We start from the raw sequence: 13,573 nt of genomic DNA on the forward strand, positions 1-13,573 counted from the left end.
AGAGAAGAGGAGAGGCCAGAGACGTGGTTGCTACCGAAGGGTGTTGACGGAACTTAGTTACATAAGCAGACACATAAAAACACAGTGTGTCAAAGCTTATCATCAGGCCAATGCCACTTAGCTTCGGAGCTGGTAGTTCAACAAAGCTTTGTCTAATCGGACTTGTCAACTCTGATGAATTGATTTACTATCAGAGAACGCTCTGGAAGGAATTGAAATTCTTAAGGGAAATAAAATGATACCGGGTGACACAGGTGTGTGCACATGGTTTTGTAGTTTCGGGGAGAACATAATCTATTTCAGGTCTTAGTTACGGCGGGCTTCACAGAAAACATCTGGCTTTTGGTTTGATGGCTTCACACGGTGGAGGTGTTACACAAGTCACTCAGGACTCACTACTCTTTTGTTCTAGCTGCAGCGATAACAGAAGCCATTTAGAAAGAGGAATAACATCACAACCTCATCACACTCCTTAACAGCTTCCCAAAAACTGATGCAGCCGGCTGATTAGGTTTCAACGTCCGTCCGCTCGTTCGCTTGCCGAGGATGTGGCTGCCTAGTTTAAGCTAGTTTTTGCAGGATTGAAGAAAAGGTCTTAGCCTAAGGGCCTCAGGAACCACTGGCAGGACACAGAGAGAGAGAGAGAGAGAGAGAGAGAGAGAGAGAGAGGGAGAGAGAGAGAGAGAGAGGGAGAGAGAGAGAGAGAGAGAGAGGCCTTCTGAAACTGAAATGAGATGTGTGTGAAAGTGATCTGCGGTGTGTATCTCATTGTGTCCAGAACAGAGAGATCCAAACAGGTGTTGTTTTGTGTGGTGATGGATTGCTCCTCTGTCAAGAGAGACGAGAAGAGGACCCCTGATGCTTAGTTGTGGGTTGGCAATGGTGAAATGATACGTAGACTATTTATGTTACGGTATAGGTGGGTTGTATAGGCTGGTGAGGTCTTGTGTGTATTCCATTGTTCTTTTTAACACAAGATTATCTGTCCAAAAATGGTAGATTTTCTCTCTCGAAGGCAATTTAAGAGGAATACCATCATTTATTTTCATAACCACTCTCAAAGCTAAAATCAAATGTTGTTCATGATTTGGGTTTCAGTGAATAAAACTTTAATTGTTTGTTATTTTGTCAACTTTACTTTTGCATTTGTAAGTGATAAAGGGCCATCTAGGCATTTGTACAACTAAAAAAGTGAAAAATAGTGAAAAATAGTGAATAGTGAAAATCTTTGATTAGTATATAGCGATGCTTTTCTGGAATGGTTGAGAAATCGTCTGTTAAACGGGTAGCCACAGGGAGAGATGGGATGAACCCATGCAAAACACTAAGAGTGATCTTGATTTAAAGCTCAGAACAGAAGTACAGGCCATTTCAATAAGAGTGATCTTGATTTGAAGCTCAGAACAGAAGTACAGGCCATTTCAAATACTCGTTTCGATTTTAGGTCATTTTAGATTTTTAGTTGTGGTAATATTTTTTAAGGCAAGTCAAGCATACACGCTTGTCATGTTGTTTGCACACAACACATCAATCTAAGAGGGCAGACGAAGGCAGCAGTCACCTGCCAGACTCACCAGCACCAGACCAGAACCAGACCAGGGCCAGACCAGACCAGGGTCAGACCAGAACCAGACCAGACCAGGGCCAGACCCAGACCCAGACCAGGGCCAGACCAGAACCAGACCAGGGCCAGACCAGAACCAGACCAGACCAGGGCCAGACCAGACCAGGGCCAGACTAGAACCAGACCAGACCAGAGCCAGAGCCAGACCCAGACCAGGGCCAGACCAGAACCAGACCAGGGCCAGACCAGACCAGGGCCAAACCAGAACCAGACCAGACCAGGGCCAGACCAGGGCTAGACCAGAACCAGACCAGACCAGGGCCAGACCCAGACCAGAACCAGACCAGACCAGACCAGGGCCAGACCAGAACCAGACCAGACCAGACCAGACCAGGGCCAGACCAGAACCAGACCAGGGCCAGACCCAGACTAGCCTGTCGCACTGCAGGGTCAGTGTTTATCAGCGATCTAGAGATCATCACTCTGGACAGCAGTTTGGATTTATGGAAAACAATCAGGGGTACCCCCCGTGCCGCACGCCCTGCCCCTGAGAGAGGAGAGGAGAGGCCACCAGTGCATCCTGAATGGGGCCCAGAACAGCGCTCTCAGCGTGGAAAATATAATTGCTGTTATGACATTGTGTGTTTTGCATGTTTTGTAGTTGCAAAGCCATTTGAATGTAATCAGTGGGTTAAGAATATCCCTCATGAGATTGAATGCCTGTGTGTGTGTGTGTGTGTGTGTGTGTGTCTGTATGTGTGTGTGTGTGTGTGTGTGTGTGTGTGTGTATTGTTGTGGTTGAGGGTAGAGACAGAGAGAGAGAGGGAGAGAGAGTGAAAGAAAGAGCGAGAGAAAGAGAGAAAGGACGAGAGAGAGAGAGAGAGAGAGAGAGAGGGAGAGAGAGAGAGAGAGGGAGAGAGAGAGAGAGAGACTCCTCTTCCGTGTTCCAGGGTTTTCGTCTTTTTATAGCCGATGCAAATTTTGTCCTCTTTTGAAACACCTGTTCTGATTGTGCGGTGTAGCATTCCCCGCGTGTGTCCGGTAGCTCTCGCGCCCGCGTCCTGCTCGTCGGGAGGTAGCTCTCGCGCCGCGTCCTGCTCGTCGGGAGGAAGCGCTCGCGGCCGCGTCCTGCTCGTCGGGAGGAAGCGCTCGGTCAGTCCAGGCGTCTGCTAACTGGCGTGGCCAGTTGAAAAGGTCACATCAGAAGGGCGGCCCTGGGGGTTGGGACAGGGAAGCAAGGAGCCACACACACACACATATACACACACACACACACATATACACACACACACACACACACACACACACACACACACATGAAAGGCTCCATTCTACTAAGCCAGCGTTCCGGAATCTGACTCTAGAAGACCTTTCATTTAGCGAGAGGGAGCGAGCCTCATAAAGTCACTTGCGGTGTATGCATCTGGTGATAGATGAATTGTTTAGTGAGGTCAACAGAAGGAGAGTGGTGTCATAATAAATAGGGAAGTTCCCTAACGCCCATGTGAATGACGCGCTGGCGTGACTGCCCTCCATGAGGCAGAGCTCATGGCCTGCGTCAGCAGCACGCCTAGATATCACATGCATGACGTCCGCAGTGAAAACATGAAATATTGAAGCATGAAGCTCAGTACTCTGTTCTACATGAACAGAAACACTGATATACTGGACAGTACTGGAGAGAGAGAGAGAGAAAGAGCGAGAGAGAGAGAGAGAGAGAGAGAGAGAGAGAGAGAGAGAAACACTGCTATACAGGACAGTGCTGGATAACAGTAAGACGTGCTTGAAAAGCATCCGTTTGCCTAGAAATGCTGCAGGACTGCGGGGATGTTGTTCACATGTCTGGGGATTTCATCAGGCCGATCACAGGTGTCTAACACAGAAGCAGGATGTGTCTTTGGGTTACACACAAACAAAGACTACACAAAGCAGCAATGCTATTCCAAATTCATGTTTTCATCGTTTAAATAAGTCTCTGCAGTTTATATATATATTGTTTAAAACTATGAAGAGACCTAGTAACCATTTAGATTTGGTGGAGGAACTGACTCAGTTACTGTACTGTACACAGTACCAATGACATCTGGGCTGGGAGCACTGATGGTCTTTGGGTTGGGAGCACTGATGGTCTTTGGGTTGGGAGCACTGATGGTCTTTGGGTTGGGAGCACTGGATCGATGGTCTTTGGGTTGGGACCACTGAGATAACTGGGTCAGATATAAGATATAAAACAGATATAAAACTTCCTTAGGGGAGAGTGGGGTGAGTTGTGCCAGTTTTTACTTAAAGTGACTTTAAAGGGAGGCCATGATAGTAATGCTTCCAACTACAATATGAACATATATTTCAGGATGTGGTGCATCTCTGGGAACAATCACTTTCAATCTGAAATATAGTATTTAAGAGATATAGCTTTCTGAAAAAAAGTGGTCTTGTGGCACAACTTGCCCCCGGTGCGGGGTAAGTTGTGCCTTTGAAGAGAATGCATTGGGGTAAATTGTGCCATCGATTATTGAAGTAAAACAGTATATTTTGATCTCAGACACTGTAATGCTTTATAAAAGCTAGACAAATTCAATACAAAATTACTCATTTAAGGTTTATTTAAAGTTATTTTACAACATCAAAGGCCAATTTTCTACAAGCCTATTGCGCCACACGAGCACATCAAAGGTCATTTTCCATTGTCACACCAGTTTCATCCATGTTGTAGATCTTGTGTGGAGGGAAGTCATACTTGAAATGAGATTAAAGTTTTGTTGATCAGAGAAGTTTACAGCAGATTTAGGTGGTTGGATGTGGTTGTGTAGATGTCAACTCTGCCACTGCTACTACCTAGAGATGATGTTCCCCCTCTCCTTCCCAGGCTTCCTGGTCAGTGTGTGTGTGTGAAGTTCACAGCATTTCATGGACTTAGACCGTGAAACATTACTGCTAGTGCCTTTATATGTTCTGCCAGCTCCTTCTCCATACAGTATGCTCTGCCTGTCTTCCTCTTATAACTCTGTGGCATGATGGTACATTTCTATTTTTGGTCTAAAATAAAGACTGTCACATAGTTTTAGTGGTAAAATGTAAGAATAAAATGCACAATTACAATAAAATAATATGTTTAAAACATTATTTATAAGTGGGGGTGAGTATAAGTGGAGGTGCCACTGGCACAACTTAACCCAGGGCCTTTGGCACAAATCACCCCAACCCCACCATTTTGGAAAAAATGCCTTATCCATCAGATTTGAGCTAACATCATGCTACCTGTATAGACTCATAATGTAGCTTACCAAAGCACTAAAACATGTGTGAAATGTTTCAAACTTGTCTATAACTGTTTTGACACAACAATAAAAAAAACATGATCATAGAAAATTTACTTTGAAAGGCAAAAAACAGTTCTTTTAACTTAAATGTGCTTACCTCTCATGCAATGAGGCTCTCTTCTCTGCAGGATGATTGAAATGGCTGAGTCTTCAAAAATGTGTGGTCACATGACCAATTTCTTCTATAGTTTCCTAGAATTAGGGGGTGGCACAACTTCCCCACTGGCACCAATCACCCCACTCTCCCCTACGTACAAATTTGATCTTAGACCGTGCATACCCACAAATCTACGGAGCCCCTAAGGGGACATGAGCAAAAAAAAATCTAAAGTTTAGTTTCATGTGCTCACGTGAAACTTCCATGTGCTCACGTGAAACGCTCAGATTTATAAAAACGTCTTTGACTTGGAAAAGTGCTTACCTCCATGTCAGGGGCCTCATTTATAAAGCGTTCTTAAGCACAGATTTGATCTTAGACCGTGCGTACGCTCAAATCCATGCCAACGCTCAGATTTATAAAAAACGTCTTTGACGTGGAAAAGTGCTTATCTCCACGTCAGGTTCAAACTTGACGTACGACCATTTCCTTGTGGTAATGCCGGGGTACTGCAAGTCATCTGAGGTCCAAGAGCGATGAATTTCAAGACCAACGATCTCATGTCTTTCTTTGCCATATGCATGATCAATATCAGAAGGTTTTTATAGGTATAGATAGGCTATAGGTATTTTATATAATCTATACACCACAAGGGACGGAGGTTATCCTCCGAAAGCACGGCCTCGCATCTTTATATTTAGAGTTGCGGCCGAGTTGCACAAGGAGTTGCAGAGCGTGCACCTGTTTGCTTTATGACTGCTGGCAGTGCCCAAGATCAGATGACAATAGGGGAGTTGGATAATGTAGGATAAAATATAAAGGTAGGCCTAAAGCAAACAATAAAGGACAATGTTTAAGCCACAGGACATTCAACAATCGCAAAGATTTGATTTGAATCCCGACATGCAGAATGAATGAAGAATGACCAGCAAACAAACTACTTTTTTTTGTGATCAATTATTTATTTATTTTCTTGCAATCATTATTCACGCATTGGGGGGGAAACTCCTTCACAATAGGAAAAGAAAAGAAAAGAAAAGAACATTAGGCTGGTTACAGCATCCTTAACAAATATCAGAGGCACTGTGAAGTGTTGCTTATTCTGATGCCTGTTTCCCCTCTCCTCCCCATGTCCCCCCTCCCTCCCCCCCACCCAGCCCAAGCCCACCCTCCAACCCCTAACATGATTCGCTCAACAGTTAACAAAAAAAAAAAGAAAAGAAGCAACACAGAAGACACACTCACACACAACGAACAACACGAACAAACTACTTCTATAGGCCTACTATAGGGTGAACTCAAAAAACAACAAAAATTGTGTGAACAACAAAAATAATGTGAACAACAAAAATGTAGAAAGAACCATACAAATATTAATAAACATAAATGTAAAACCCCAAAACAGTTTTGTTTCACTAAATGTTCTTGTTGGCTATACTTCTATGGCACATATTTTTTAGAAGTGTTTACGTAAATGTCAGATGCCTCCTTCTGGCCAAAACAGATCACGATCAGGTAAAATGGGCCGCATGTTAGGTAAAATGGGACGGTTAATAGGCCTATATCTTACACTCAACTTACTTTGAGGAGAGTGTGTGTGACTAGCCTATGCTGAGTGTGTGTGACTAGCCTATGCTATGCTATGCTAGCCCATGATATGTATTTATAGCATGTGTATTTGTATCTTTTAACTCACAAAATAGCTTTCAATCAAGTCTATCTTCTTAAAAAAATGGCCATGTTGTTGTAAAAAATCTTAAAAATATTAGTATAAAATTACTAAAAATGCGTGGCCCATTTTACCAGTACGGTTTCAGCTAAAATAGGCCGTCAAGTTAAATGGAATTTTAATGTATAAAAACATTTTTTTGTTACAACAACCATGTTTCTCTGACTAAAGGTTTATATAGTTGATGCCATATACAGAGCTTTCATTACTTCATTCAATTCAGGTTATATGAACCTTATTTTAGTGAAACATATTGCTCATCTGAAATCACTCACCTTTCAAATTTTCCTGCCACTGTCCATGTTCCCACTGACCTTGATGACCTCTGACCAATCAAATCAGTCAAAACACATCATTGTAGCAATAATTTAAATTACTTGAACTGTAATTGGTTGTTAAAATGTAAAGAGATATGACACTCCAACCCTATCTGGCCCATTTTAGCTGATGGCCCAATTTCAGAGTTCACCCTACAGCAAAAACATAGCCTATTCTAAAAGAAATGTTGGTTACACTTTACTTGACAGTATCGACATAAGAGTGACATGACACTGTCATGAACGCGTCATAAACAAGGCATAAACGTTTATGACATAACGCTTCTGTTATTAAGTAACATTCGTTTTTTGTCATAACATGTTAGGGTAGGATTAGGGTTAGGATTAGAGTTAGGGTTGGGGTTCATGTGTCATGACAGTGTCATGTGCTCATGTGTCGATACTGTCAAGTAAAGTGTTACCGAAACGTTAGTCCTACATGACATATCACTCTTATATTTTAGCGCGCGAAACGTAGGCCTACTGTAGGCTACCATAACATACAGGATTATGCTGTAGAGGTCTTTCCTTCATAAGGTAGCATAATATTTCCTACTACCAAAGTAAACTTACTACATTTTGATTCACATTAGTGCAAGAAGAAGGAATGAAAGCAAGCATTGGACAATGGACATGGATGCATAAGATCTCTTTCCAGAGAGCGTTGCTGGAAAAACATAATTAGTTAAGCTATTGGAATTGACGCATAAACATAGGCTAGGCCTAAACATTTTTTTCTGATATATATTTTTAGATACAGCTTAGTTAGGCCATTGATTTCATTAAATAATATATGATATTGATGAGGGGGTGTTTACAAGGCGGAGACCTAAAACCATCCGGCTGCGCACAAGTTGAAGTTCATACTAAGATCAAATGAAGGATGGTTTCTACGCAACATTTTTTATAAATGAGGCTCCTGGTTCTACAAGTGCTGGATGAACACTAGAGGAGTGTTGGTTTGGCCCTGAGGTTTAATTCAGCACCTTGAAACAGGATGTTGCATCACACAGTGACACGCATCAGGCTTCCCTCTCCACACCTGTCACTCAGCATAAAACCACACAGGTTGGGAGAGAGTGATAATAATATATTGTAATCCAAACACTGTCCGCAATGGTTTTCCTTCTAGGATATTACTGAAGATGCAAACTTCAACTGCCCAGCCCGTGACCAACTTCACCACAGCTTTCCAGAACACCACGTCCACCACCAAGTCCCAGGAGCAAATACTCACCCAAAGTATGACTTGCTTTTTATTTTTTTTTAAATCAGAGTACATTTGTGGTTTTAGCTTTTCAATTCTGACAAACACAGCCCATTAAACATTAGACGTCTACATGACGTGCAAACAAAGTCCGCTATTTGGACATCTAACCATGACCCCACTTGGACGTCAATATGCAGTTAAACATTTGCACGTCAGACTAGGTAACTGTTTTGGACGTCATGTGGACATCTTAAACAGGTGCAGAAAAACAGTGTGCACCTTCAGGGGGCCAAAATTGGATGTGCAAAACAACATATAAAATATATCGTTTGGACGTGTCTTTGCGCAGTGGGAGGGTTTTGGAGTTATGGAGCACATATTTGTAGTTCCACACAATACCTGAAATGTTCCACCTCTGACACTGACTGCAAATTCATAGCTCTAATGTTCAGATGAAGGTCAGTGGCATCCCTGTTGAGATGGGGGATTCCTAATCATGTTGCTTTGACCATGTGCACATCTTTGTTATGGTAGCTGTGTGAAGTGTTGAAATAAAGACATGGAGTTGTGTCATTAGAGAAAAGGAAACACATACAGTAGCCAGATGACTTGATGCATTGTGTGGTGTGTGGGTTTGCTCCTTCAGGTTCTGGTGCCATGATAGCCCTCATTGTCATCGGGATCATCATCATTCTCACAATCTTACTCATCATTCTCAAGACATACAACAGGTGAGGCCGCATTCCTGTGAAACCAAAATAGCACAGGATTACACTGGCTTGGTGAAGGCTAGTAGTTAACAAAATAACACATGCGTGTGAACTCCCACAAAATAGCCTCGTTTTCGCTCACTGATTCGATGGATAAGTAACTTCACACGAAGGTCTTTTGAATTTGTGTCACTGCTCTTCAATTACCTGGCAAGAGAGAGAAAGGTTAGGCCCATTCAATCATCATTTGTCATCTCTCAGGCATGAGGTAATGGAATCCTGTGTGGAGAAGACATGTAGCAGCACTAGTTTACAGTAACAACTTGCAAGTATGTGCAACTTGCCTTGGGGGTGACCACTTCAAAGATTGAATTTTGAATGAACCCAATAGAGACTAAGCAGACTATTTAAAATACACTTTCATAATAACACACAAAATTATCAGGCTAACATCATGTTTAGTGATGAATGTATAAGAAGGAGCTACTTTTCAACTTTTCACATAACACCATACCAATAGCTTAACTAATTATGTTTTTCCAGCATAACACCACACCTTTTGAGGTATTAATATATATATATATATATATACAGTATATATATAAAAAACTAGATTTTAACTTTGATTTATTGTTTCCATTCCCCAGGAGAACACATACGTCAAGGATGATGGCTGGTGTTGGAGGCTCCAAAGCTCGTAAAAAGTCGCCCTCCTCAACCCAAACGAACCTGAACATGAGTCACCTAGGACCCAGCTCGGTGTCTGGGAGTTTCGTCCAATCATCTGTGCCGTCAGAGAATGGCTTCCGTCTCCCACGAGTTGACTTGACCAGTGTTGACCACAACAGCTTGGACCAGCAGAGCACGGCCAGCGGCTCCACAGTGGTCACCGTACATGACACGCCTTCCATCGAGAACACGTAGGAGCGGCAGTTGCCACAGCCAGAGCCTGAAACAGACTTCAGAACCGGCGTGTATGTCATACCACAAGGATTAACGGAAACAACACCACCTCGATGAACAAAGTAGAGCCGCACTGAACGTCGCCGTACTCGGCGAGACAGTCACGAGACTGTACTTGCGATAGCCAGCATAGATATATTGACCCTTGGAGGATCTTTAGATGTTACCACTACAGGTTAGGGGCAGGATGCACCCATGAACGGACAGAACCATGGACCGATCAGGTATGGGGAATCGCGCGCCAGGAAGTGCGCGCAGGTCTCCAAATTGCTGCCCCAGGACTGTTCCAGTCCTACATGTAACCCTCAAGCATTCTGTGTGACGGAACACGACTAGATGACGAACTCAGAATGTTGAGAGGGTAGAGAGAAGCAGGTGTAGTAAATGCAGCCATGTCGGCGGTCTCTTAATTCAGCAGATGATTTTGCACTAGCCGTTGCTGTTCTTGTGATTGTTGTGACACGTCTTTCATGAACCTTAATTGAATGTGAATCTTTCCTATATTTTGATTTAAATCTAAAAGTATGGTGTAAAAAAAATATTTATTTTTGTAAACAATTTTATTTATTTGACTGATTCCACCTTCAGGAAACTGTTTATAAAACATAGGCCATGAGGCTGTGCTTAAATATAATCAAAGTGCAAATAGAATGTGGAAACACATCAAAGTTTAAAAAAGTCCACAAGGCCGTCGCCTACCATGATATCCATGATGATCTGTGTTTTACATTCCCATGTTGCCCAAATACTGAACACATCCTAGGCTACATTTAATATCTCCCAATATGCCAAAACACTGATCATTCAACTTTTAAAAATCTTACCATATCTTAATTCATCTTTATGTGATTGATCAAAGTTTCTTTTCTTGGTTATACATGGATAGGCTATAACATCCTTCAATTTACTTGTAATGTGAATGCCATGCTCACCTAAACATATTTTAATAAATTCTTATCTCCACATTCTGAACAGTGAATTCTCCTTCATTTCCACATATTACTTAGTCTAATTCTGCCAGTTCTGTTATGCTGAACATTCCAGTCAACAGGTGAAACAGAAAATGTAGCAAAGGGTGGTGAAAAGGGTAAAGGAAGGGTGGTTATGCCAGGGTGAAGGTGGTTATGTTGGGGTGAAGGTGGTTATGTTAGGGTGAAGGTGGTTATGTTGGGGTGAAGGTGGTTATGTTAGGGTGAAGGTGGTTATGTTAGGGTGAAGGAGGTTATGTTGGGGTGAAGGAAGGGTGGTTATGTTAGGGTGAAGGTGGTTATGTTGGGGTGAAGGTAGTTATGCTAGGGTGAAGGAAGGGTGGTTATGTTAGGGTGAAGGAAGGGTGGTTATGTTGGGGTGAAGGTAGTTATGCTAGGGTGAAGGAAGGGTGGTTATGTTAGGGTGAAGGAAGGGTGGTTATGTTAGGGTGAAGGAGGTTATGCCAGGGTGAAGGAAGGGTGGTTATGTTAGGGTGAAGGAAGGGTGGTTATGTTGGGGTGAAGGTGGTTATGTTGGGGTGAAGGTGGTTATGTTGGGGTGAAGGTGGTTATGTTGGGGTGAAGGTGGTTATGTTGGGGTGAAGGTGGTTATGTTGGGGTGAAGGTGGTTATGTTGGGGTGAAGGTGGTTATGTTGGGGTGAAGGTGGTTATGTTAGGGTGAAGGAGGTTATGTTAGGGTGAAGGAAGGGTGGTTATGTTGGGGTGAAGGTGGTTATGTTAGGGTGAAGGAAGGGTGGTTATGTTGGGGTGAAGGTGGTTATGTTGGGGTGAAGGAAGGGTGATTATGTTAGGGTGAAGGTAGTTATGCTAGGGTGAAGGAAGGGTGGTTATGTTAGGGTGAAGGAGGTTATGCCAGGGTGAAGGAAGGGTGGTTATGTTAGGGTGAAGGAAGGGTGGTTATGTTGGGGTGAAGGTGGTTATGTTGGGGTGAAGGTGGTTATGTTGGGGTGAAGGTGGTTATGTTAGGGTGAAGGAGGTTATGTTGGGGTGAAGGAAGGGTGGTTATGTTAGGGTGAAGGTGGTTATGTTGGGGTGAAGGTAGTTATGCTAGGGTGAAGGAAGGGTGGTTATGTTAGGGTGAAGGAAGGGTGGTTATGTTGGGGTGAAGGTGGTTATGTTAGGGTGAAGGAAGGGTGGTTATGTTGGGGTGAAGGTGGTTATGTTGGGGTGAAGGAAGGGTGGTTATGTTAGGGTGAAGGTGGTTATGTTGGGGTGAAGGTGGTTATGTTAGGGTGAAGGTGTTTTTTTTGAGCAATGTTGCTGGGCAACCACATAACCAATTCCATGTGTTGTGATTGGATGATCATGGAAATATGCCTACTGATGATTAAAGTTCTTTAGAAAGATGGTGGCCGATATCAATGGGAACATTGCCCAGCAAGTTGCCTTGTGTATCATTAGCTGGAGATTGGCCAATCTTGGTTTCCGGCTCAAGATAGCCTACAGAACAGGCTCAAGATAGCCTACAGAACAGGCCTGACAAAGTGGAAAGTCACCATGTTCCAATAGTTTTCTGAGATCTCTAAAACTATATCAAATAACGTTGCCATACTGAAAAGAAAACATACAGAGTGGCCAAGTTTTGTTTTCTCCAGACCAGGCTTGGAATTTCACCATTCTGGGGGCAAGGCCACTTGGCCTTAAGTTGGGCATATTTGGTGGGGGGCACAAAGGCCACATGTCAGGGCACCAAGGCCAAAGTTAACTATACAGTAGTAGGCTATAAAAATGATCAAAGTTGTATTTAGCCTATTCACTGCAGTAGACCTGCATCACTGTATGAAACATTACAAAAACATGAAACATGACATAACATAGAACTATAAATCGTCTGATCATCTAATATTTACAGATATCTAGGCTATATATAACATTTATTTTATATTTGGCCTGTTATGAAATCATGTATTGAACAATTTAAGCACAGCTCAGCTTTAGGAAACTCAAATAGCCTAGATGCATGCTTAGCTTTTTGTGATTATTAAGGCTACTTTCACAAACTCTTAGTCAGCTGTCCTCTGATTTACCAATATCTAGGCGATATTTGTAACATTTATTTTGTATTTGGCCCGTTATGAAATCATGTGGAACAATTTAAACACATTGTAAAACTTAAAGCCCAAATTTGGAGACATCCATGTATGTCGAACTTTACTGCAAATTCAAAACTGGATTACTCTGGAACGGCTAACTGTACAGGGGACTGCTTTACACCTTTGTGTTCGGTAAGGTCTCCTGTTTATTCTGATATACGGTTTGTCATGTGTTAAAAGAAGGGTTCGTAAAGTATTCCACCGAGATGAATGGGTAGGGAGATCATGGGACGCAACCTTCAGTAGAATGTATGATTAAATTGAATTATATTATTTACTTTTCTCACGAACCGTTCAACACAGCAATTATCGGCTAACATCGTTTAAAAGCTGAGAAAAAGCTCTTTCATGTGATACCTGTGTGATGAATAGGCTACTTCGCGAGTAGTTCAATTGAGAATGGGTGAATTTGGACGCACTTTCTTTCTTGCGCTGTCACTTTCTCCACTGCGTAAAAGACTACATTAATTTTATTTAGCACAGGCTAAATAAAAATCGCTATTAGTAGGACACAAAGCAGAATATTGAAAAAAGGGGGCACCAAGGCCACCGTGGCCTGTAAACCTCTGATTTTCAAAGG

General features: G+C 42.6%; 1 protein-coding gene across 1 annotated transcript in view; it reads left to right on the forward strand.

Moving 5' to 3' along the window:
- Positions 1–10,878, forward strand: part of ncmap (non-compact myelin associated protein) — a 13,151-nt gene extending 2,273 nt beyond the window's left edge. The window contains exons 2-4 of the mRNA XM_076295550.1: positions 8,160–8,269; positions 8,884–8,968; positions 9,595–10,878. Of these exons, the coding sequence (XP_076151665.1) occupies positions 8,173–8,269; positions 8,884–8,968; positions 9,595–9,871 (459 nt within the window). The 5' untranslated portion in view covers positions 8,160–8,172 and the 3' untranslated portion in view covers positions 9,872–10,878. The remainder of the gene's footprint in view (positions 1–8,159; positions 8,270–8,883; positions 8,969–9,594) is intronic.
- Positions 10,879–13,573: the final 2,695 nt, after the last annotated feature.

The sequence above is a fragment of the Alosa pseudoharengus genome, unplaced genomic scaffold (assembly GCF_046254945.1).
Source record: "Alosa pseudoharengus isolate Yale_2024_CS ecotype anadromous, Long Island Sound unplaced genomic scaffold, YU_APseudo_1.1 YU_APseudo_1.1_scf_2, whole genome shotgun sequence".
Taxonomy (NCBI): Eukaryota; Metazoa; Chordata; class Actinopteri; order Clupeiformes; family Clupeidae; genus Alosa; species Alosa pseudoharengus.